Genomic DNA, 25,995 nt, shown 5'->3' on the forward strand with positions numbered 1-25,995 from the left:
AATCACACGTTCATATTAAATCATAGCACAATAATGTATTTGCATTTTGAAAGACTTTAATAATTAGCGTGTAATCTTCTATATTGTTGTCCATCTTATCAAAAAATTAAAAAAAAAAAAAAAGAAGTAATCTTCTGTAATGTTGCTCTACAGGGATCTAGAAGTTCAATTCTTTTTTTGCATTCCTAATTTGGGTCCTAGGGCATTTATTTGGGGCATATGGATTTCTTCATCCACCCAATAGAGAAGGATAAGGGATGCCTGAAGTGTACTAAAATACTAAATTATCTATACACAAATTTAATAATTGCAACTATATAAAACAAATACTAAAACCTAAATCATTTCTACTGACAATCTTCAATCAAAAAATTAGAACCCAATCCATCAAAATCAAAAACTAAAACCTAATCATAAACAACAATTCAATTCTCCATTTTTTGGTTTTCGGACAATATTTCGGTGACAAACAAATCTGAATGATTGAGTTAAATAACCTTTAATCCATTCCTTTTAAGAGGGATTCATCAATGATTTAACTATGAATCTGTGAAATGTGTCATCAAATTTCAGAATCGTTGATGTAAGCACTAAATGTGTCATCAAACAGATTTAACTATGAATCTGTGAAAGTTGAAAAATATTTGGATTTGGAATTGGGAGAACATTACGGGGACGACTCTTAATTGGGTTCGTATGGAAAGAAAGACATCGACTGATGAGAGAAACAAGAAAACGTAAGGGAAACACGATGCTTTGCTACCATGAAAACCTCTGATAGTGCGTGGAGACCAATCGATACCTCAAGTGGCTAAGTCTTTTTCTAGGCCTAAGTTTATCTACTCAACGGATGATAGAGAGACGTAAGGGAGAATTATATGCAAATATTTCCTAGCTAGTGGTGTCATCCCATGCAGTATATGCATTTGTACGTGCTGTATTTGTTCTATTGTTGTCTGTTTCGATAGGGAAATTGTCATATTATGCATCGGGCTCCCGGGTCTCTCCGCATATTTCGTCTTGTATGGTGATCAGGTGATGGTTCCTTTTTGAACTTCTATAGGATTAATCTCTATTGATCAGAAATGATAAACAGGACTAGAACAGATGAGATTTTCTGTTGAAAGTCATTGAACTGCTCATGTTGTCAAGCGTTTGACTTAGTTGAAGGGGTCACTATTTCCCGTCGAAATCTTCTAAAAATAGGGCTTTGGTGGACTCATCCTCAAACAATGGAGTTCTAATCTATCAATCTATATGTATCTGATAATTAACTACCATGTCGTTAGCGGTACCGGCATGCTCGATAATTAACTAACTGTGCAGGCAGTGGACTGATTAAAACCAGAAATAATTCAAAGTGGAATAGTATTGAATTATTTCTGACATAGTCCATGCCGACACCGAGCTATTTCAGCTGTAACAGTGGTGGATTCAAAGAAAAAAAATCAAATTTTCAACACATTGACACCTTTACCCGAGTATTGTGAGTGCTCGTACAATCATCCTCCATTTTTATCAAAAAAAGTTCCCTCTCAATTTTTTCCCCTCATTCTAGTCTCACCTCACTCATCCAAATACAAATAAAAATATACACTAATCATTTATCAAATAATCTTATGAGTTTAATAATTATAATTAAGAACTAAGCATGATTAGTGAGGAATAGATTAGGTATTAAGTAAAATACTTAGATAAGGGGTGACCCTGATTTGATATTTAAATCCAGTTTTTGTCCTTTTTCTCTATCCCCAATTAGTTTAGGTATCCCCCAATCACACGTTCATATTAAATCATAGCACAATAATGTATTTGCATTTTGAAAGACTTTAATAATTAGCGTGTAATCTTCTATATTGTTGTCCATCTTATCAAAAAATTAAAAAAAAAAAAAAAGAAGTAATCTTCTGTAATGTTGCTCTACAGGGATCTAGAAGTTCAATTCTTTTTTTGCATTCCTAATTTGGGTCCTAGGGCATTTATTTGGGGCATATGGATTTCTTCATCCACCCAATAGAGAAGGATAAGGGATGCCTGAAGTGTACTAAAATACTAAATTATCTATACACAAATTTAATAATTGCAACTATATAAAACAAATACTAAAACCTAAATCATTTCTACTGACAATCTTCAATCAAAAAATTAGAACCCAATCCATCAAAATCAAAAACTAAAACCTAATCATAAACAACAATTCAATTCTCCATTTTTTGGTTTTCGGACAATATTTCGGTGACAAACAAATCTGAATGATTGAGTTAAATAACCTTTAATCCATTCCTTTTAAGAGGGATTCATCAATGATTTAACTATGAATCTGTGAAATGTGTCATCAAATTTCAGAATCGTTGATGTAAGCACTAAATGTAAACCGATTGTTGTTGATGTTCCCCAAACCGATTCTGTTACACCTACATAAACCGATTAAAGAAAAATCAATAGATATGGTACACCTACATAAACCGATTTTTGGTTGATGTGATGAACATCAACCACAATCGGTTTACCCTAATGCACATATTAACCGATTCATTAACCATGTTTAAATTTTTGCACAAACCCTGAAATTTTTATCTTTATATTATAGAGCATGAAAATACGATTTGAACGCAAAAAGAATGAGGTCATTCCAACATCGGAAGAAGAAGTTATGAGTAAAACAATCGAAGAATTAAATGTCCAGATTTACAATCGGTTTACTTGGGCATTTGTGTAAACCGATTCTAGCGGAAAAAAACACAGAAAAACTTTTAAATTTTACAATCGGTCTATGTTCCAAGTCTTATAAACCGATTCCTATAATCGGTTTGCAAGTGCAGGAACGTATACCGATTCTAGGTTGAGGTTTTTCAAAAAAAAAATCAAATTTTGATTAAGAATCAAGATTAGTTGATTTCTAGGTTAACATGATTAAACATCAATTGATTAACACTAATTAATCAAAAATAAATTAGCTATTAAGTAGAATAGTTGGATAAGGAATTTTCTATTTTACTTCTAAATATCATTTTTATCTCGTAGTGGCAGGCCCCAAATAAAAATGGTTAAGTCCCAAACTAGGAAGGTTTAGGTTTTCTTGGCGCAACAAAGAACGTTCAATTTTTTTTTATCAGAAGTTCAAATTTCTTGGTACCGTAGTCTGTCTTTTCTTTTTCTATTGCGTGGAAATTAGTCAGCCCCAGTTGACCTCGGATTACCATGCGCTTTCTGATGTAATTTGTGTGTTTCTTGTGGCAATCAAGATTCCAAGCATCCACTTCCAGCACTAGCTACATGATTCTGTTGTGAAGCATACACTAGCTGTTGCGTCTGTAACAATAAAATACTCGAGAAAGATGTTAGAATAAAAAGATTAATTTCTGGAAGGTAAATAAACACTCAATTGGACTGCAAACAGAGGACAGAGTCACGTGTTCAACACGTTGTCCTTAACACGATATTTGACCGGTACGCCTCAAGAATGAGTGATGCCTATACCCTGTGGTCAAGTTCGTATCCAGGATAAAACTTCCCGTTGCAAGCACTGTTAGCACTACAGTACTTGCCCACTCTTACGACCTCAACAGCGATTGCGCACGGAATGAAAAATAAAGGACCACACAGGGGGAGAAGACGAAAAGAAGAGGATAGTAGCTCTTCTGGACACAAAACGAAATGAGAGAAAGTGATCGCTTTATATAGGGGAGAATAGAGAGAGGTCTCATAAACGCGCATTAAAACAATTTCAATTAATTCAGATTTTTTCCAATGGTTTTAAACGTTCATGCATCACTTAATACCGATTCATGCGTCATTATGTTTGATATAAAACGTTCATGCAAATTTAAGTTTGATATAAAAACGTTCATGCAAATTTAAGTTTGATATAAACGTTCATGCAAATTAATGTTCATGCATAAACATAATGTTGCCCAAGGAATTATTTTGTTTCAAATATTAATTCGATAATTCAAAAAAAAAAATTGCCAAAAAATATAAGTCCGAACCCGCACGGACGGCGGCGTGCGTGCTTCAGTGCGAAGCACCGCACGTGTGTGAAAATGTGTGATTGTACCAACTAGCCCATTTCCTAAGTCCTCTCCCTCGCATAAAAGTGCTAATGACCCAAGGGCCACTCTAATATCAAAAGATTCAGTACTTGTGGAAAGGTATCATCTTTAATTTTCCCTATGTGGGACTAAAGGTTCATTCACAAATAGTAAAAATGAGTTAGTGTCCTTAGTGATCGATAGATCCTAAGTTCAAATCCCACCAAGACCAAAAAACCAAACTATTGTATAAATTCATTTTCTCTAACACTAGCTACACACGATGCTTGGCATGCTTTTTAAGCAAGATTGTACAAGTTCGTTCGCTACTCCTTAATATTATTCTTTAATCTTCCACCAAGTACAAAAAGAAAAATCTTGATTTTTATTGAAATTTGAAAATCTTGTGACCAGGTTTCTTGTTCTTCTGGATTACACTATGTTTTCTGATCTATGGCAAAAGAAAATCGACCTTGCTACATCATCTAGACCTAGGGCTGCACATGGGCGGGTATAAGCTAAAACCAACCTCGCACCCACAGACTGCGGTTTTTTTTTTCATAACCAACCTCGCACCCACAAACAGCGGGCGGGTTTTGTTACCCGCCCGCTACGGGTTGGGCGGGTATGGATTTAAACGGGTTTAAACCCGCTTTATATTCAAGTATTTAGAGTAACTTCTATTCTCCTTGATTAAGTGAGAAAAAAAAACCAAAGCCCCCAAAATATTCATATCTAGGAAGTTCACAGATGAAGATTAAGTGTTGAATTTGTTGATTTTTCGATTGTTGTCGATTTCTGGTGAAGATTCGAAGTTGTTGTTGTCGATTTCTGGTGAAGATTTCTGGTAATTGTCGTTCGTAGGTGAAGAAGGAGAACTGAGGAGGAAGAAGAGGAGAGGCCGAACAGAGAGAAGAGTGTAGAAAGTGAATGAGGGTTATCAGTTATCCTATCTACTAGTATTAGGGTTTCATAATGGACGACTAGGATTAGTTTTATCTAATGGTATATAATCTGCGGGTTTTTTGGGCGGGTATGGGTGGGTATTAGCTTAAACCAACCTCGCACCCACAGACAGCGGGGTTTTTTTTCATAACCAACCCCGCACCCACAACGGGCGGGTATGGATTAAAAACCCACGGATTCAGCGGGTACGGGTGGGTTTGGGTATCGTGGGCGGGTCTTGTGCAGCCCTATCTAGACCCTAGATTGTATCCATTTTGATCCCATGAAAAAACAGGGGGTCCTATTATTATTGAATTTCACCTATACCTATCTGCATGACATGTTAGCGGTGGAAAGGCGTGGGGAAGCGGTGGACATATAGCATTTTCAAAAGAAAATCTGGTTTTTATTCAACAACCTCGTTGATTCAACCTGGCAACAGATACGTACTATAGGTGGAGTGACGATTGAGGAGATGACTCCTTTTTGTTACTATATCCTAGAGTTTAGATACAGATGAAAGTAAAGTAACTTAATGTACACGGCTTTTATTATAACCCCACAAGGTAGCCCATATTTTGTTTTAAATCGAATGTTTTTGTACCTATAAAAGAAATAGAAAATGGGTCATTTGTCCAAATATTTTAAAAACATGGTTCAAATGGACGAGTAAAAATTATTATGGATGAAATGGACACCAAAAAAATAACAAGGATGAAACTGGATTCATCCCGACTTAAACTTAAAAAATAGCAAGGATGAAACTGGATGCATCCTGATATAAATTAAAAATAAGAAAAAATATTTAAAAATGGGTAGGATGAAACTGTTTACATCCTGACTATTTTTGCATTTTTGTCCATTTAAACAGTATCAAAACCTAAATGTCGTTTTCACCCAGAAATTATTGATTTCGATGTTTTTAACAAATTTTATGTAAACGAAAAAGAACAAATCATTTTTGGATAAAATTCATGCGGGGTTTGGATCATTATATATTTGCCGATTTTTGTGTCACATTTGTATATGTAAGACGCATTAAACGCGTATTAATGCATTTCACCATTTTTACCGAATTTTGCATGATTGACCAGATTTTGACCGGATTCTCATTTTACCTAGCCGGATAATGCGCGCATGTTTACCGATCCCAGTTATTGCCAGTCCCCAAATTGTTATTGCTAACTAGGCTATAGACGGAGAGGTTCCGGTCTTTTTAATTAATAGCAATATCATCTAGAAACCATTGACCAAGCAGTTTCTCCCAAAAAAAAAACAATAGATCCAGAAATTTAGTGTGACCCACTCAAAATCTTTACCATCCCAATGCTAGAATCATTTCCCCACCTACTCTGATCTTTTTCGAGATCTTTTGCGGAACAAATTGTGGTTAGTATATCACTACCCTTTGGTAATACATACAGGGGATTCGTATAACTTAGGTCTACTTACATCTAAACAGCCGTTCTCCAAACGACCTAACTTAGGTGTTATTATAGTTTTTGTATATGGTCTAGGAAGATCTAACAGCTGATCCCATAAAAATCTTCGTTTCCGATCCTTCCTGTCCTGCTACTTGGATGCATATGGGAGCCCATGCTGCCCCCACACGTTCATCTAACTTTGATTTAAGAACTTGAATGCTTTAGTATGTGTGTGTTGATGACCAACTTTGTCGAACAAGAGACGAGTTAAATGCTGCTGCTATTTTGTCAGCGAGCATCTAGTTTATGTCATCAAAATCACACATATATTCGCACCTACATCATCTATTGGATCCATCGAAAAGGTGGTGGTGATTCTTAATTCACTTTCTGTCTAGATCTCCTCTATAATTCAAGGTTAGCCTAGCTATAGCTACTATATATAAACTCTGATCTCTTTGTCCAGATCTCTTCTATTCGTAGTCTTTACATGGGTGCATGCGTGATCGATCTGATTTCTAATGCGGTACGTAAGTGGAATCAAAGTCATTGCGTATATATTCATTATGCTTTTGATAATAAGTATATCAAGTAGAAGACTAGTAGTACGTAGTAGTAGTGTAGTACTCTCTAGATAGCTATACTTTTTCATCAAAGTTTAAAGTGGATGCTTAAATAGCTGCAGCAGCTAGCCTAGACCCAACATGAATAGAATAGCAGACACTTTGTACGTTTTTTCTCTTGATTTAGCTATCTAGGATTGAAGTTGAACCAGTGTTCCAGTAGCAATTACTTACTTCAATAAGAAAGTTAATATATAGTTTGATACAGTGCGGCTTTATTTGAAGGCAATTTGAAGAAAGGGATATGTTAAGAAACAAATTATGTGGAGTTATGTTCATTATCATCACCAAGCAGTCATCGAGTTGGTCTGTCTTGGTCATGGAGGAGACAGAAAGAAAGTTTTTTTTTAGCAGTTAAATTATTCTTTCGAAAACAATAATTGAATGGAGTGCTAATTAACAACTTTTTCAGAAACAAAATGGAGCTGTCAGACTCATAAACACAGTTGTTTGCAGGCCAGAAAATATATATACACAGTTAAATTGTTCTTTAAGAAAGAAATTAAAAAACATATTAATCTTTGGATTCGGTATTTCTCCGACAAACTTTTAGGGTTTCATTCCATTTTATTTGCAATTTACTAGGATATATGTAGTGGCCAACCTGTGTGATCATTTCTTTCTCTCTGATTGTGATGGGTACATCGGAAGGAAGTCAAACTTCCAACGGGTCAAACCAGATGCCATGGCAAGGGTCAATGCAGACATTCTGGACAAAGCGAGGAGGTAAGATTAAGTCCTTTGGGTTAGATTTGGCTGCTAGATTAGATAAAAAAACGTTGCAGATTACACAAAAAACGTTATCTATTTTTTAGCACTACTTCTCTTTCCAAATATATCTCGCATTCCAACTAGTAGCGAGATAGTTTCGCTGAATGGTTCAGTGCAGAGAAAATTAACTTTTCGTTGAATGGTTCAGCGAGAATTGATTTATTTTTTGATCTGATGGCTGAGATGGTTGCGTTGTTCCATTCAGCACGGTCACGAGGAATGATTCAGCATATCAGATGCTAGATTAGAATTGCCATTAGACTTTAGAAGATTATTCTAGCTTCTAATCTAGATGCTAGATTAGAAGACCATAAGACTTAGAGAGTGAATGTAACTAGGTAGATCTACTTGATAATAAGCTCCAAATCTAACAACTATGTATATAATTTTAAGGATCTTTTAAAAATCTTTAACCTTCTAAAATAGAATATATATAATTTTTTTCCTGGTCTTCTCACGGGTAAAATCATAGGTCAACAACTAGGCAGGCATTTATATTGCAATAAGTTGTTTCTCTTTCCGATGTCTCTGTAATACAACGGTAAATTAGTGGGCGATTATACTAAGTTTTAACAACGAAGTGAAACAAATTCTTTGTCCAAAAGAAAAAGAAAAAAAGCGACTGTTGATCACTCTAATAAGTGCGGCAGGCAACCAATACAATGTTGAAAGTTGAAACTGAAAATCAAACTTTAAGCAAGTAATATTTTTGGGGTATTCTCTCGATATCTCAGGGAGCTACAGTACAGACCCGAGAACCAATACTTAAATTTGCTTTCTTCCTCTATATTATCTCACTACAAATTGAGTACTGACAGCGAATTTGTGTCTTCCTTCCAAAATAGTCGTCTTCTAGTGGTAAGAGGAGTAGAAGTGGGACCCACAAATTTGGAATATTTTCTGAGCCTCGAGTTAATTACGTGGTGGGATCCAACCCACTGATTTGTGTGTGGTGTACCCTCTGTTGATTCTGCAACGTCTATTTATTAACAAAAATGATCGTCATCATTTCGTTTTGGAATTCGGTAAATGCCTAAGGTTAAACACCCCCAAAGTGGCCAATCAACAGTGTTGGATGATATTTGCTGCCTAGGTCACGCATTTCTACTACAAAAGTTGTTTGTAAAAGATTTTAGGTCCTTTAGAGAAACAAAAACAGAATCTTATGCCGAAATTTGATTTTGACCTGAACAGGTTTAATTAGGAGCTAATATGAAACCGGCTATGAGCATCTGAATTTCCATATACTTGCAAGTTACATAGCTTTATCCAGTCCCGGTAAAGTTCCGGTAAGCACTGTCCTCCAATGTGCTTTTACCACATCATTTAGGAACAGGTTAGAGTGCAGATTTGTGTACCAGTGTTCTTGATAATCTGTTAGTATTTGTTAGGATCTTAATTACTACGTACATGTGGTGAAATTGCAGTGTATGGAGCGTTATTAATTTGCATTAAGCAATGCTATTAATTAACCTAGTAACCTAATTGACGTAATTAATTAGTATGTCCGACTGTTGCCGTGTACGCTTGTCCTAGTAGATAGTAATGTATATTATTGGCCAAGTACAGCACGATATGGTTCTAATATTTGTTGTTCAACAACCTTATGTATTTGTTTAATTTTGTACCACCTTAAAGGTTGTATAGTTGTTCACGCACTAGCCTCACGTACTTGGCTGCTCCACATCCATGGTAAATCACTTTGGGGTAAAAAAATGACTCTTAGGTAACCTTTGAGGGGGTGTTGATGTTGTCTTGACCTTTCCTATTGATGAGATTGTTCTTATTTGCTGTGATGAGTCCTCAAAGGATAACCCAAGACTACTGGCTGGGTATGGTTTTTATTTATAAGGAGAAGTTCTGTTGGTGAAGTGTTAGTAGCAGAATATGGAGGGTTGGCCATTGCCAAGCCAATTTTCTAGCTGAGACTGTTGCAGTCATCAAAACTCTGAAATGGGCAACTTGTTTGAATCTTAAAAGGATATTGATTCAGTTTAATTCCAAGGCTGTTATCTTGGCTTTTAATTTGTTCTGGTCAGCTAGCTTCCAAGGATAGTTTTTTTTTTTTTAATCGGTAAAGAAGTTGGTGTTAGCGAGTTTCGAACTCAGATCATTGGTATCATCACCTAATGACTTTACCACTGTACTACAGTGACACCGGCAGGATAGTTTCTTTATATATGGAAATTGTTTGCCAACATTTTGAATGGCTCCAGTTTCGTCATGTAAAGAAGTAAACTCTCGTTTGTTGTCCTTGTAAAGAAAGGGGTACTGATGTTTAGTAGTGAACAGTATGTGCAACAATCAAGAAATTTGATTTCTCCCTGTGATTGGAGTGGCCAAGTGAGTCTTACTTTATTAGATTTGTATAATTTTTGTTTGCAAGGAAGAACTATAACTGGGGTGATGTACATTACATATATGAAATTTATAGAATATTTATCATGAATCCAATCAATATTAATTCTGAAAAATCATCATCTTAAAAAAAATAGCAATTTGAATTTTGAAACATCGGAGCAAAAGGGCTGCTTTTTTGTTCGGTTCTCTTTTTTCCATTTTGGTCTCGATTCGCTCGACTGAAAGGAGAGGCCTCTAAGGTCGAGTTCTTTACTGTATCACCAGTTTGGTTTAAACTCTTTCTTGGTAATTTGGTTTTTCTTTGGTAATAATATTCTAAAATGATTTTTCTGTAATTTAATAATTTTCGTAAAAAATAGAAGAATTTGAGAAAAATCATTACTTCGAAAAGAGGAAAACTTAATCTAATCCATATACAGTAGAACAATTTGAGGCACAAAGGGTTTTGTGAAACCAGTGGAGATATTTATCTTCTTTAAAGTTAAGAATTTCCAACTTCAATTTTTTTCTTATTTTTTCCTAGATAAACAGCCAATTTTTGCGGCATATATTTTGATTAGGAAATCTAATTAAAAGACGATTTCTTCTTTTTGTTTTATAGTTTGTTTCCAAACCAAAACTATGATGGACTACTTATATTCCATGCACGATTGGTTTTATCTCCCGGCTTCTTTTTAAATATCTGTTATGTATATATGATTCTGTTTTCATGGCTATATACAAATCAGACAGTCCCGATCATTGGAGTTGGAAAAGAATTTGGGTACTTTATGCTTTCTTAAATATATGCTTTCTGCTTATAAGAAAATATGCCGTTTTAAAACAAAGATGAATAGCTTGCTCATCTTAAAGATGGCCTAATTATGCTTCGTTGCTAGCTAGTGTTATTTGTTGTTGACGATATTTATTCAATTATTTTTCTCTTGATAATGACTTAATTTTTCAACCCTTTAAATATATATACCCCACTAGCATTTTCGTATTTCTTACACGCTCCTGTGGGACATAAAAAAGGCTCCTCCTGCTCTTGACAAAAAAATTGCACTTGATCAATCTACCGCTGAGACATTTTGGAATTTTCACTGGAGTATGATTAACCTCTACTCTAGCTGTAAAAGTTGGGCCGAACTAGCCCATGTTTTTCAGTTTTCACGGCAGATTTGGAGTGATATTCCGAGGAAAATCTATGGAGACAGATTTAAGATTAATCTCGCTAAATTAATGGTTTCTCCAAATCTCATATAAACTGGGACAATTAATTTACTACTTTAAATAGATTGATACATTTGTGGGACGACATCAATAAAAAAAGAAGATACTTGACTGAAATACTAGCATTTAAAAGTACGGTGGTCCATTCTAATTAGTTCAGGAAAGTTTTAATTTCCCCAATTTTCAGAAAAAAAAAAAAGAAGAAGAAGAAGATAAATTTCAATTAGTTGTTTCAAAAATCTGTTACTCTTTCATTTGATCAGATGAAATCTTTTATTTTTTAATTATTTCTAAAATAGTCTTTTGAAAGAAAGAGATATTCTGGAATTATTAGGATGAGAGAAACAATATAGAAACAGAACATTCTTTGTATGGCAATGAACTGATTATGGTGAGAAACCATCAAAGCTAGGCGTGCCTACCAGAAATAAACCAGGTATGAAAGGTTTTCCTGTTAAAACATTTCCTGACTAGTGCCAACTCTAGACCCCTCTTCTTTGGTGTTCAAACTGACGTCCTGTGCAGGAATCTACCGTTAAAGAAGTTGTAGTGTTAAAGAAATTTTTTTAAAGAAAATTAGCGATTTCCCAAGTGGGATATTACCGTACGTTAAATTTGCGAATATATATATAAAGGAATTCAGATATTATCGATCAGTTGGCGGGGAGATAGATGATAATTGTACGTATAAATTAACATTTTGTGCTGCATGTGTATTCTGATTTCTGGTAGGGGGTATGGAAGAATTGTGTGCGTGGAATCTGATGGATCTCATTTAGCATAGTAACCCTTCCATATATGCAAGAACAGAATAGGACCCTCCATCCCAGTACGTACCAATTGCAACCCTACTTCTATACGTCTTAAGATTTATGACTACACACTGCGAAGCACAGCCAGTACGCTCAGATTCACTGGAACCCACTGTGAAAGTTGAAAAATATTTGGATTTGGAATTGGGAGAACATTACGGGGACGACTCTTAATTGGGTTCGTATGGAAAGAAAGACATCGACTGATGAGAGAAACAAGAAAACGTAAGGGAAACACGATGCTTTGCTACCATGAAAACCTCTGATAGTGCGTGGAGACCAATCGATACCTCAAGTGGCTAAGTCTTTTTCTAGGCCTAAGTTTATCTACTCAACGGATGATAGAGAGACGTAAGGGAGAATTATATGCAAATATTTCCTAGCTAGTGGTGTCATCCCATGCAGTATATGCATTTGTACGTGCTGTATTTGTTCTATTGTTGTCTGTTTCGATAGGGAAATTGTCATATTATGCATCGGGCTCCCGGGTCTCTCCGCATATTTCGTCTTGTATGGTGATCAGGTGATGGTTCCTTTTTGAACTTCTATAGGATTAATCTCTATTGATCAGAAATGATAAACAGGACTAGAACAGATGAGATTTTCTGTTGAAAGTCATTGAACTGCTCATGTTGTCAAGCGTTTGACTTAGTTGAAGGGGTCACTATTTCCCGTCGAAATCTTCTAAAAATAGGGCTTTGGTGGACTCATCCTCAAACAATGGAGTTCTAATCTATCAATCTATATGTATCTGATTTCTGTAGGGTTTATATTATAAGCAGATTGGTGATCTATCAACCTTCATCTCTCCATTTCTGTTCTCTTCAGGTCGTTCAACGTCCAGTTTTTTTGACATAGTCCAAAAATATAAACGATTATGATCATACGAATGCTAATTTCCCAACTTAATTAGATGTATGCAGTGGGTGTTAAGAGTTCTATGTGGAGGCCTTATTTTGGCATTTAGTTACAAGGGTTTTGTCTCGTAAATCATCTCCTATAACGTCAAGTCTTAACTCTAGAATTTGATACGTAGATAAGAAATATGACTTTCTCTAAGATTTTTTGTAGTCGATGTCATCAAACTCAGTTTGTAAGATCTAACTGTTGACGAAATTTCTCGTCTACGTCTAAAATCTTATGTAGCATGAACTTTTTAAAATTGTTGAACGTGTGTTATTGTCCGTTCAAATACAAATTTACTTTGGGGAAGTATTTTGATCAAAATCATTATCTCGGCACCTATTTATTTTGGACAGTTGGTTTGGGTATCTATTTTGCCTTCATAAACAAATTTGTGATCATACCAACAAAGATCATTAGATATCTAATGAAATAATTTAATTAGGAGGTAGATGCATGCACCAATGATAAATTTTGACAACAGAAAAGAAATTTAATTTGGTAGAAGGTGTTTTCTTAGTTCGAACTTATTAGCTTTTAACAACCTAACAAACATAAACAAATGAAACGGATTAGGTATATCCCTTGGTTGGAAGAGTTGTGTCTAAGATTTTTTTGTTTTTCATCTAATAAATCATCATTAAGCACCTACATTATACACATGAAGAACTTGTTACAAGCGCATTACTAGCTGCTACAAAAAACAGCGGACGACTTATTTTTTATAGGGATTCACATTATTCTTTTGACTCGTGCTATCAAGCGCACAAGTGCACGACAAACACTTCTAAGTAGTCAGATTCGTACCTAAAAATTTAATATTTAAGATGTACATATTCTTGTACACCTGATGTAAGTGTTTTTTTTTTTCTACACCTGATCTAAGTTACCTAACACGTAAAGTCGTCCACAACTAATTTAAAAAAAAAGACCCGACTGTTCTAACTTGCTTTTATATTCTTTTTGCCAGACATGATTTGGCTTAGTAGATAACTGAGCTTTTCTTTTGATTGATGGTTTTAGTACAAAACTTAATCAGAAGACTTCAGATTTAAGCCAAAAATAGACTACTTTAACATATAGTATAGGAACAATTTGATTCTTCATTTTTAATTGTTTGCTAGCATTAAGATTGAAGGAGAAACCAAGGAATCGGAGTACATAATAAATATGCTAAACCACTAAAGAACTAAAATAATATTAGAAAGATTAGTTTAATAAATCTAACTAATCCCTTACATATTTATTTATTTTTGAAGAGAATCCCTTACATAATAAACTACACAATTTCCAAGTTAATTGAATTATTATTAATACACTACAAAATAAAAATATTACTCCGTATAATATCTCTCCAAAGATTATTTTTCATATCTAAATTGATAGATTTCCATCGAAGAAAGAGGAATTGATAAGCAATAAATACTATCGGTCTCTAGACACACTATAACCAAAATGATACATACTTAAAAGAAATAAAGGCACTGCCTTATAACCATTCAACTTTGTTTACAGGGGTATTTTTGTCCAAATACCTAGAATTCACGGTAATAAAACCCTAATCTAAAATAATTCGTAACAGTAACTTGAGATTACTATCTTCTAAAAAAAGATCAAAACTGAAGGCAGAAACCCTAAGTCCAATTTTTGTTGAGACAGTCATTTTTATCCAGATACATATATATTTCCTCCAAATCACAACCAAGTAACTAACTTACAATTCCTAGCATCAGTCTAAAATTGATACCATAAATCCAATGGGGCATATTTGTAACAGTAAAAAAGAAAACCCTAATCCATTACATATCTCTGCAATAGTGGTAAGTTTTGAGATTTGACGGTGGTGGTGGGAAGAATAATAAAAGGCAACAAACGTATGATAGGGTCAAAAAGGAATCTATCTATCCATCTTTTGGTTCCTAGTGATTTCAGTGGTCTAGTTGGTTATTAGGGTTAAATTTTAGGGTTTAAAAATGTCAGTGCTCTAGTTACTTTTAACCACAGGGCCGGCACAGTGGTTAAGTTAGGGTTTTCTTTTCTGTTGTCAACTACCTTAATGAAATTAGGGTTTCTGTTTGCCTTATAAATGGACAGTGAGATTTGGGCCACCACACCACCACCACACATGCCTCATGCTGTTGTTGTTTTCTCTCTTACGAATTAAATAAATAAAACAAAAAATTCGTGAGATGCTGACATGGCATGGCGGGATCATTAAACCTTGTTTCACGGAATAGATTAAATAAATATATATAAAGTTTAAATAGAAAATCAAAGAAATTCACTCTCATTTTCTTCTCATCCCTCTCTCTCTTGCCTCTCTTGGATCGAGATATAAGCTATCGGAAACCCTAAAATTTCTAGGGTTTGGTTTTTATTTTGTCCTAAAATTATCTTCTTTCTATAACACAGCTCCTCAAGAAAATAGTCTGCGTCAAAATTGTTCATAGATCTCCGCGGTTTTGAGAATTTGGGAGCTGTTGGAATAGAAAAAAGAGAAGATCATCTCATATTTTTCATCTCAAATTTCAGTCTTCAACAACCACCACAACAAAAACAGTACTGTTCTAATCAGGTTGGTGCCGATTCAATCTTTTTTTTTTTGATCTATATCTTGATTCTTTCTCTTTTTCTCTTGATAGTTCTAGAATTTTCACTTGATTAACATTTTATCGATTTTTTTTTTTTTTTGGTCAAAGAGGTGTGAGTTTTAATTTGAGAAAATAAAAGAGATCGGATTTTTTTTGCTTTCCTTTCATATATGTGCAAATTAGGTTAAGTGAATTGAATTAACACTCATATCTGAGCTGGGTTTTAATTAAGAAGATTTTTCAATTTAATTAATTATAACAACTGTAACGTTTTTTTAACTGGAAAAAAACGTTTTTTTAATTGTAATTAGGGTTTACTTAGTTGTTAGGTTTTATAGTGTTATTTTGCTTTAGATTCTGCCTTAACTACGTTATTGCATGACAAGATTTAGATACAAGAGATAAAAGGGTAGGTATTGATGTTCGTATAATCTTGTAACCTTATAAGTACGTTATTTTATGTGATACACTTTAATTTTAGGGAATGGGTTTGCTCAAAAACTTGGCTATATTGAAGTTTTGACGTTAGTTTTTGAGGAATTTTGCAATTAGTGGCCTTGGGATTAAGTAAGAAACCAAATAGCTGATTTATGTATTATGGATTGCGTGTTATTCGATATGCTTGTTATAGCTTGGTGATCATCGTATGTATACATTGTTTCTTATATGCTTGACTAAGGAAGTTCCTTTTGGTTACATGCATCTATACAAATTCGTGACTCGACAAGGTTTTGTTCTATATACGAACATCATTAACATGGAATTACTAGCGGAGGATTTCTCGTAGGAATGACTTAGTTAATTAGTTGCAGTCATAGTAAGCTTTCATAAACTTGAACCTTTTCATATTCTCATGTAAGTTGCATTTCCTAGGCTGATGCATGTATTATATATTTATATGTTACTGCAAAATGCATGCTACCGCAGTAGTTTCCTAGTTGGAAAACAATGTACTTGTAAGGCATGCACATGTTGTTGGATTGTATACACCGTGCCGTTGCAATTTACAACGGCTGTGCATTTCCTAACCTGAACCGTTCTACTCCTATATATGGATTAAATGAATGAAAAGTATTGTACGTAATGTGCAGCCTCTGTTAAAGCAGGTGCACAAAGAGGCACTCGATGTAGGTAGAGCGATCTCGTGCCTAGCAATTGATGACTCTCTTCTTTCTATCTTTTGAAGGTAATTAATATTTTTTAACCCTCAAATCAGCATTTAATTTTTAGGGTTAACAATGTGTAGGTATACACCGCCTCCTCTGGGATTTCAAATCTTTTTGCTGCCTTTATAAGATCGAGGAGAGGAATATTATGAGAAAGGTTGTGTGAGGAGGGATTCGCCTTTTTGTCCAAATCTAGCATTATTTTTTGCCCTAGTTGAGGATCTATGGCGCCGAATGTCAACATTGAGAAGAACGGAGGATGTGGGCACTTCTCTATGCGGTAAGCTCAAGATTTTCTATATTCATATATCATATATGTTCAGTATCTGCTAACTTTTCTAGACGATTCATATTAAGTTAAATTTATATTCTGCATTCACTTGGTTTATGTTATGTTTTGATTCAATATTCACTTAAAGTCCAAGTTGTTTCGCTTAGAAGACGATCAGTTTTCCAGGTGTAGGCAGGATCTAATAATGCTATCCCTATTTCATTGCTCTGAAATGATATGATCCTTCAATATATTTGGCATCTTGTTTCCATGCTTAGGGAAGGGAGTCTTTTCCTTTTCAGATCTTCATCCAATTTACTTTTAATTTTTTTTTAAAATTTGGGTTTTTTTTTCCACTAACCCTAGAGACAGTTACGAGGTCGGAAAAAGTCGTTTCTCGATTATGCCCCTAAAATTCGATAAAACTAAGAAGTAAATATGTCGTCTTGATTCCGACTTATGGTTATAAACGGTATTTAACCACGGTATTATTTTTTCAAAATGACCCTTGTACTCCCTCTTGTGTTGCTCTTTTGTAAGGTTTCTCATAAGATTCTTATTTTTTGTGTTGTGGTGGAGTTTAAAGTAGCATCTTTCATGGTTCCTCTTATTAGTAAAAATAAGAAACATAAAACAACATTTTGTCATTTTATTGAACTTATAGAGCGGTATAAGTGCATTAGGATTCATCTTGAACCGATCGATTGAGTTGGAGAAGAATGTTTTAAGGTGGTCATTTCTTAACAAGTTTATTGTTCTTACTAATGCAGTGGGTATTGTCTTGAGCGACGCAAGAAAGATTTGAATGCTTGCTTGCCATTTTCTCGAATGCTACTTCCTCCTATGCGAGCTCCTAATTTCAAATATTGGCGCTGCCAAAATTGTACTAGTATAGAAGTTGGTAAGGTTCCTGATTCTCATGTTGATGCCATCTTCCCGAGCAGTGCTGAGGTAGCTAAGTTATCTTCTGGTTTGCGAAGCGTACCCAAAGGCAGCAATTTTGGAGGAAGAAAGGAGAATAATGGTCACACTCCTTTAGATTTGAATGTTGACCCATCGTTATCTAGTTGTAGGAAAGAAACGGAGGCCGTAGCAGTTAACCCTGTTGGAGATGGTGTGTACACCGTTTTACTTTCTAGATATTTTTCTAATCCCTTATGCGTCTTCAGATAATATTAAATGGATCTTGACTTATCTCTTTCGACTTTGTAGATAGCCGGGCATGTAATCATTGTGGTGTTAATGCAGGAGACAATGTGAACCAGTTGACTGAGTTTTCCCAGGTTGTGCCAGACGTTAACGTTAGTCTGACAGTAGACATAAGTGGAAGTGAACCTGTTTCGCTAGAAAAGCATGGAGTTCATTCAACTGTTTATGGAGCTGCCATCGGCTTCCCATTTGCAAATCCTGACATTGATGGTTCAAAAGAAATTTCTGATGTTGGTCTTGATGGTCGATCCTCAAAACCAGATGGAAAACAAAACTCTGAAATCTGCAGCAGTAATCCTTGTACTAAGTCTGACAAACTACTTGGAAAGGTAGTGACAGATTCGGAAATGATTGGGGTTTCTGAGTTGAGTGGCCATAAGAATGAGGCTCTCAATCCAATCGAAGATCAAACTGCTGGACCTTATCCAAAGGAAATAGACGAGGGTGAGTCTGACCTCTTTGGAGAAAATGATGTGAACATAATCAGAAACGCTCCTTGTGCCAAAGATCTTCCCAGTAATAATATTGAAGTTTCAGGTGGAACTTGTCAGAAAAAGAAAGCACAAAAAGTGCGTTTAATGAGTGACATTCTTAGCAGTGGAGATGCTGTCACATCCTGCAAAGATGGTGATTCTGTCAGAGAAACCATCCCTGATAACATAGTCACGGAAGCTTCTCATGCTGAAGGAATAGATTTAAATCTGGATCTGAATAATCAGGGGTGTGTCGAAGGAAATGACAAATCAGTTGTTCCAAGCAATAAAAGGAAAAGGACTAAGTTTTCTCAAGAAGAGGACCAGCTGCCTGCTATGATGAATTTTGCTGAACATGCACGTGAAGCTGATAAAAATGCTGACGCTGTAGATGTAAATTCCAGAAGTCGGCTGACGAAACACATAAATGATGGAAAGCTTACTTTGTGTCAGAAGAAACAGAAGAGGTCCAGGATTGAAATTGGCCAATCTTCTTCAGTGAGGCAAGAGGAGACGCATGTTGAAGCTGGAGCTGAAACTGCCCCTTCAAAGCCAAAAAGAAATGCACTCTCTAGAACAGGACTAGATATTGATATGAACAAGGATTTCTCCCAGCTTCAAGATGCCAACTCTTTCTTGATGTATGGCCCAGAAGGCATCTCAGGGAGAGACCAGCTTTTAGGGAGAGATACAGAGAATTGCCGTAGCCCTCCTGCAAAGTCTGCTTATCCAGGCTTCACTGCAGGATTCATACAACAACGTCTAGATCACAATTTGGCTACTAATAAGAAATCTATCTCAAGTAAGAAACAGAATGGTTTGCCCCAGGCTAAAGGTGGAGGCGAAATGCGTGAAGCTAAAAACTTTGCTGTTTCTTTAAAATTACAACCCAGGGTAAGAAACTTTTCTCCAGCTACTAAGATAAGGTGCATTGCTTTAATATATGACTTTTATTTATGGTGTTTATTTATCTTGAGTCATCTGATTGAAACATCCGAGTCACTGTTAGTTTTAGGGATCCCTACACGGTACACCGAACGACAAGTACAAAATACGATTCATGTTACTGAAGCTTGTATGCGAAGAATTTAATACTGTCAATAATGGTAGCAACCCTGAATATTACAGAAAAATGCACTTAGCATATTACCAAAACTTCAAATTGGGAGATTATGTTTTGTTTTGCACTCTTTTATTTATGAGCAACTTATTTGACATTGATGTAATTCCCAGGCACCATCTGGTATGTCCAGCAGTACCGTTTGTCATGGACCACAGAACATCTCCGTGACACAGAATGATGACAGTATCCACAATGCATCCCAACAAGCAGCTTTTGATGATATCCCTATGGATATCGTCGAACTAATGGCTAGGAATCAGCATGAAAGGCGTCTTAGTGGTGAAGGGAGTACTCACAACATCACGTACTCGTCAAGAACAGAAAACAGAAAAGATTCTAGTGCTAACAGGACGGATATTACAGATATTCTTGGCAGTGAAATGTCAAGAGTGATGCGTGAGAAGAACTCTGGATTAAAGAAGAATAGTTCGAGCAATGAAGGGAATAACATATCTTCAAAAGGTAGAGCTGCGACACCAAACAAGAAAAAATCCGATGGTTTCCTATTTCCTGCAGTCAGCAAGAACAGAAACATTAATTTCAGTGTGAGCCAACCAACACAGTGCGCTCATGGGTCATTAGGATTTCCACCATTTTCACAGAATCATGATCAACCACCAAGAGGTTTTCCGTTTCCTGCTAGAGGTTCTTCCAACATAAACTATGATCAAAATCTCAGCTGGAAGGAAGACATGCTACCCAATAATAGATTCTCTGTCCCTTTACGCCCATCCTTGGAGGCACATCAGATGCCTGAGAAAGTTTCAGGCAACAGTTCGAGTAGAAAAGACCGTCATCCTTGGTCTCCAACGGTTCCAAACAGTGCCCCTTTTAGAGTCAATGGCCCCGAGATGTTTGTTGCTGAACCTAGCAAGTCGAAAAGGCCTTCTCAATGCTCTGAACCATCACACAGAGGAATCTTCTATAGGGATCATGACTTGCCATTTGTTGATCCAAGTAATATCCACCTTCAGAAGCAGGAAAAGAATTATAGTAACAAGAGCAAGGGAACAAATTGTGATCTTCAGTTTTTGGGTGCAGGAAGGGGTGACGGAAGTCATTTAAAGAAAATGGGGCCGCTGGATATGTATAGCAGTGATCAGACTATCCCAGCGATGCACTTGCTCAAACTCATGGATGCAGGTCAGAATTTGAATAAACAGTCACCCTATCCCACCGGTGTTCATCAAAAAGATTTGTCTAGTTTTGAGAAAGAACGATCCAAGACTTTGATGCCCCCACCCTCTTCTAGACTGTTAAATTCTGTTGAACAATTCCCCCCAGTTATGAATTTCGGTGCAGTTGCTTCATCACAGAAGAATGCAGACTCTAGGATGATCACAGGGTCTAAGGAAAATAATTATTGGGAAACAGTGTTGTCTTCTTCATCCCTCGGAGCTCATGAAGACGAACTAGCAAAAAGAAAGAATTCACCTACACAGCCTACAGGTTCGAAATATAAGAGTCCAGTTTCTCTGCAAAACGCAGGGAAAGATCTCTCATTGGCTTCCGGTTCTGTGCCATTCATGGGACAGGCTAAAGGATCAAGCAGTTCAGGTAAACACCATACATATGTTACTCCTACCTTCTATTTCGTGAAAAAACCCGCATCTGTTTCCAATTCTATGCCGTTCAAGGGACAGCCTCAAGAAATAGTAAATCCTGTGGTCAATGTCGGATCAAGCACAAGAGAGAGAAATTTTCCTGTAACTGGCAATCCTGGCCAGAGTTCGATCAACAGAAGCGAGAGAAACTTGCCTGTAAAGGAGAAGCTTGTCGATTGCTCTACCAACATAAATCCTGGCCCGAGTTCGATCAACAAAAGCGGGAGAAACTTGCCTGTAAAGGAGAAGCTTGGCGATTGCTCAACCAACAGAAATCCGGCTGATTTTTTTGCTCCAGGACCAGAAAACATGTACATGTTATCAGGCGAAGACTTTAGACGTAGAAGCCCTTCATCGGAACCTAGAAGCCGTCCATCCTCCAAGCCAGAAACAAGTAGTAGCCAAAGTCCTATCAAGCGACAGAAGACGATTCATCCAGGATATCCGAATCCTTGAATTCCAAGGAAGTGTTTCGGAGCATTCCAAAACTTTACTGGAGTGCCTAGTACATGGACATTGTCGAAACTGCTTGATTTAGACAAAGGAATGGTGGGTTGTCACCCACAATAATCGGTGTTCGCTACTTGAAGACAAAGCCACCATACTGAAATGCAATAGTTGATGCTCGCATTTTGAGAAGTATATTCTGTAGAGGTATTTACCCTATGAACATTTACATATCTCAACTTTGTAGATAAGAATACCCTATATTTTTGCTCGTGAAAAGTGTGAAAAATAAGACTTGAGATTTGTCGTCTCGGGTTTCTTTTTCTATTAATAAGCATTAAAACAGAAATGTAAACTGGAAACGGTTTATCAGGTTATACTAGTTGGTTATACTTGATATTTTGCATCTCAATCTCTACTAGAGGCTCTGAAATAGGTCTGGCCCTGTCTGTTGGGACTGTGCTATCATCTAAACTGCAGAATTCAGTAAACTTATACTCTGTAGTCTGTATCCATAGCAATTGATGCTCTTCTCATTTATGGTAATCTTATGCCCTGACTAGAAAATCAGTAACAGCTTAACTGCAGAATTTGGTAGTCTAAGGTTTGTGCTTTTGTTAGAAATATTTTCTGAAACTTCAGATTTGCAATTAGCCAAGTAAGAATAGTCTTCACACTAAAATTTCAGCCACCAGCAGACGTTACTCAAGGTTGTTGTTACACTGCTTAAGAGTCTCAAGCAGGCTATCCAGAAGAGAATTGAGCATACTTCTCACAGAAAGACCTAGAAGAAGAAATTTATCTAGTTTATGCAAAATGGTCAATGTAAGAGAAGAGCTGACAAAGAAAGACATTTTCCATAATATATATATCCTAGCCCAAGAGAACGATGAATTCCCTTCTGCCACAACCGAGTGAGATAGAGTTGAATAACCAATTTGTTAGAAAAAGTTTTACACCATCATAATCCCAAAACAAAAAACTACTATTACACAAAGCAACATAAGCATGTTAAGTGGCTTTTTCAGGTGACACCAGTCCTCCAAAAGCCAAGGAGATATTGAGGCAAAACATGGTTCACATCCAAGATTGGGCTTCTACTGCTACTATTGCCCCATAAATCCCACTTGAGTGGCCTAAGCAGCACAGCCTCCACACATCACCGTCCTGCAAAAATATGAAATGAAAAATGTTAATTGAGTTGCAGTGTCTGAAATGCACGCGCATCAGTTTACTTTTTTTTGTTTAGGTAGTCCAGCTTTCACAAACCTGTTGTATATTTTCAAATTTGTTTTGTGGCACTGAAAATAGACTAATCTCGACGAATGCTATGCTCTAGTACACACTTCTCTTTGTTTAAAGCCACCATTGTAGCATACTAAACTTTAGAAACTGTATTCATCATGTAAACTTGAAATATTCTAACCACTTACATAATTGAGCGACTAGTACTTCTTCGCCGTCTCATCTTTGGCATTTCCTTCCTTTTAGGAGGTTGCAGAACAGCCTTGATAGCAGTATCAAAAACAGCTTTGATATTCTGGGTGATAAAAATGAAGGCATCATAAGCCAAGTTATTGTCAGGAAATGAGAAATCCGAAATACCAGCTGAGAATTAAAACATTTTCTTCTGTTCTTTTGGTTAGTGAGAATTAAAACATTCTTTCACTTCAAGAGCACTACCTGTTGAGTTTTAGAACTGCACTCGATGTAAGCTGCTGCACCAATCTGTTTCCTCAATTCTTCACCCTACACATAACATTTTCAACCACTTCAGAATCACATTTGAATTTCAATTTCTAGTGCTTCTTAGACACACGAAAAAGAACACGAATCAATAATATGAGATTCTATAAGTGGCACCTGTGCAGACGTTATTGCACCATAATCCATATGGTCATTCATATATCCTCTGTTATCGCGAAGATCTGTAAACCCAACACTGAATCAACACAGAAAATGCTACCCAGCCTAAATACGGATAAGAAGTGAAATGTTAGACTTACCTAATTTTGTACCCACGAGAATAATCGGAACATTGGGTGCAAATCGCCGAAGTTCAGGCATCCACTGTAAAATATCAAGAACATTAGTTATTTCCGGTGGATGGCGATTCAACAAGTTTCAGTTTTCAGATACAATTACAGATATATCATCATAACTTGTATCCCTATGGATGGGCACAGGGGTGACTGACCACCCTCCAGTGGATGTGCACAGGGTAACCTACCCTCGGTTCGCGAAACGACAAACATTAACTACATTGACAGTTGACACTACAATTTTCAAGCTTCAAGTCAAAAAAGTAAAAATAAAAATGAATTCAGATATGGAGCCTTTAGTTTGAAAGGAAAGTGACCCACTTTTTTGTCCAGGACTACTTTAATTTGAATTTTGAATTGAAAATGACCCAACCTAAACAAAAGAGAACTAGTAAAACAGAAAACCAGAAAATCAATACCTTTTTGAGTACATTTTCATAGCTAGCTCTGCTGAGTAAAGAGAAAGCCAAAACAAAAATGTCAGCTCCTCTGTAACTCAATGGTCTCAATCTACTATAATCTTCTTGACCTGCAATTTGGAGTCAAACACAAGGGCATAAATGACAATTAAGTAATAGACATAGAAGGACTTGTATTGCATCTGCATAAAACCCTAGAATGAGTGCATTATGATGAGGGCTTGTATTATTACCTGCAGTATCCCATAATCCCAAGTTTACAATGTTCCCATCAACAGCCACATTTGCACTGAAGTTGTCAAAAACTGTGGGCACATAATCCTGCACCCCCAAAAAAAAAACATCAAACCCATTAATTAAGGCAACAAAACTTAGGATTCATAATCATTTATTAATAAATTTAGAAAGAAAAAAACACTAGTCACCCATGATTTCAATTTTCAAAAAAAAAAAACAAGTAAACTGTACTACAACTAAAACCCCATAAGCTAAAATGAAAGAAAGCAAGATTTCAAATGATTTTAAGGTCTAAAACCCATGATTTTGGATAATTTATCTCAACTTGGAGCTTGCAGAAGTTTAAAGAAGCAAGATTTGAGGGTCTATCTATGAAAGTACACCCAAGCAAGCAAGAAAATAAAACCCCAGAAGCAAAAATGAAAGAACTTACTGTAGGGAACTTGTTACTAGTATAACAAATGAGCATACATGTCTTCCCAACTGCACCATCACCAACAGTAACACATTTTATGAACTTTGATGCACTCATCATCTTTGCTTTCTTTCACCTTCTCTACCAAACAACTACTAGTTGATGATACAAAACAGTACTATGTTGAGGTCTAGAGCAGCTCTCTCTATCTCTTTCTCTCCAACACTCTCTAATCTCTATGTGTTTGAATGGACAAAGAAGAAGAGAACAAATAGTAGAGTGTACTCCTCCAATAAAGGCTTCTCAGGAAAGACACAAACAAATTAATATTTAATGTCCTACTACTACTACAGCACTTTAAAATTTTTAAATGTATGTTTGGGGTTTCCAAGATTTTCCAACAACAAAATAGTACCCAAGAAGGAATGAGGTTCTAGTAATAAATAGAGCTAAACACTAATACACATGTCTACCTCCACGTTGGTTGACCCTAGTAATGCCAAGTGCCCTTTTCCTTTGGGCAACAGTCTATTTTACCTAATCCTTGCTAATTGTGTGCCAGTGACATCACCCCAGACAACTTTACAAGTTTGAATCTTTGTTAGTAGTAAACATGTATAAAAAGACGATATTTGAATTCAGGTGAAGATTGTAGAGTAAATGAATTCTTGGGTATAAAACAAGATTAGTTGGCCGGTTCAAATTTGGGATAAGATGTGGCAATTTGATTGGTGAAGTGGAAAATGACTCTAACAGTGGGATGGTAGCGGGGTGACAAGCGGAATGATCAAAGGTTTTGATGGATTGTCTTAGATTTGGTCTTATATTATTTGTCTAGCTTCAACATTTTTGTTATTTGGCTTATTGCAGCTTTTTCCATAGGAAAATCTGTATCGTCTCTTCTTGTGTAAGAGAC

General features: G+C 36.1%; 2 protein-coding genes across 4 annotated transcripts; one reads left to right on the forward strand and one right to left on the reverse strand.

Annotated features, from left to right (window-relative positions):
- Nucleotides 1-15,331: 15,331 nt before the first annotated feature.
- LOC113303971 (protein EMBRYONIC FLOWER 1-like) lies at nucleotides 15,332-22,372 on the forward strand. 3 transcript variants are annotated; one of them, XM_026553062.1, is made up of 6 exons: nucleotides 15,332-15,657; nucleotides 16,780-16,804; nucleotides 16,920-17,119; nucleotides 17,881-18,224; nucleotides 18,323-19,686; nucleotides 20,026-22,372. In XM_026553062.1, the coding sequence occupies exons 3-6, from the start codon at nucleotides 17,064-17,066 to the stop codon at nucleotides 21,973-21,975; spliced, it is 3,714 nt and encodes a 1,237-aa protein (XP_026408847.1). In that variant the 5' UTR covers nucleotides 15,332-15,657; nucleotides 16,780-16,804; nucleotides 16,920-17,063; the 3' UTR covers nucleotides 21,976-22,372. The 3 variants fall into 3 exon arrangements, with proteins under 3 accessions (XP_026408847.1, XP_026408846.1, XP_026408848.1); XM_026553061.1 differs by lacking the exon at nucleotides 16,780-16,804; XM_026553063.1 differs by lacking the exon at nucleotides 16,780-16,804 and having other exon boundaries at nucleotides 18,359-19,686.
- A 432-nt stretch (nucleotides 22,373-22,804) lies between these two features.
- Nucleotides 22,805-25,414, reverse strand: LOC113304754 (rac-like GTP-binding protein ARAC7). Its single transcript, XM_026553896.1, has 8 exons — nucleotides 25,098-25,414; nucleotides 24,661-24,748; nucleotides 24,428-24,537; nucleotides 23,973-24,036; nucleotides 23,830-23,894; nucleotides 23,650-23,715; nucleotides 23,400-23,506; nucleotides 22,805-23,133 (listed from the first exon to the last, which is right to left on the reverse strand). Exons 1-8 carry the CDS (start codon nucleotides 25,197-25,199, stop codon nucleotides 23,103-23,105), a joined length of 633 nt encoding a protein of 210 aa, XP_026409681.1. The 5' UTR covers nucleotides 25,200-25,414; the 3' UTR covers nucleotides 22,805-23,102.
- Nucleotides 25,415-25,995: the final 581 nt, after the last annotated feature.

The sequence above is a fragment of the Papaver somniferum genome, chromosome 8, assembly GCF_003573695.1.
Source record: "Papaver somniferum cultivar HN1 chromosome 8, ASM357369v1, whole genome shotgun sequence".
In the NCBI taxonomy this organism is placed as follows: Eukaryota; Viridiplantae; Streptophyta; class Magnoliopsida; order Ranunculales; family Papaveraceae; genus Papaver; species Papaver somniferum.

Excerpts from the sequence above, each read along its gene's own strand:
- LOC113303971 (XM_026553062.1), top strand. The coding sequence starts at position 17,064 with ATGGCGCCGAATGTCAACATTGAGAAGAACGGAGGATGTGGGCACTTC. Across the intron at positions 17,120-17,880 it reads TGTGGGCACTTCTCTATGCG|TGGGTATTGTCTTGAGCGAC; the intron begins GTAAGCTCAAGA and ends TTACTAATGCAG. Across the intron at positions 18,225-18,322 it reads AGTTAACCCTGTTGGAGATG|ATAGCCGGGCATGTAATCAT; the intron begins GTGTGTACACCG and ends TCGACTTTGTAG.
- LOC113304754 (XM_026553896.1), bottom strand. The coding sequence starts at position 25,199 with ATGATGAGTGCATCAAAGTTCATAAAATGTGTTACTGTTGGTGATGGT. Across the intron at positions 24,749-25,097 it reads CTAGTAACAAGTTCCCTACA|GATTATGTGCCCACAGTTTT; the intron begins GTAAGTTCTTTC and ends TTGGGGGTGCAG. Across the intron at positions 23,895-23,972 it reads TCTCGTGGGTACAAAATTAG|ATCTTCGCGATAACAGAGGA; the intron begins GTAAGTCTAACA and ends TTGGGTTTACAG.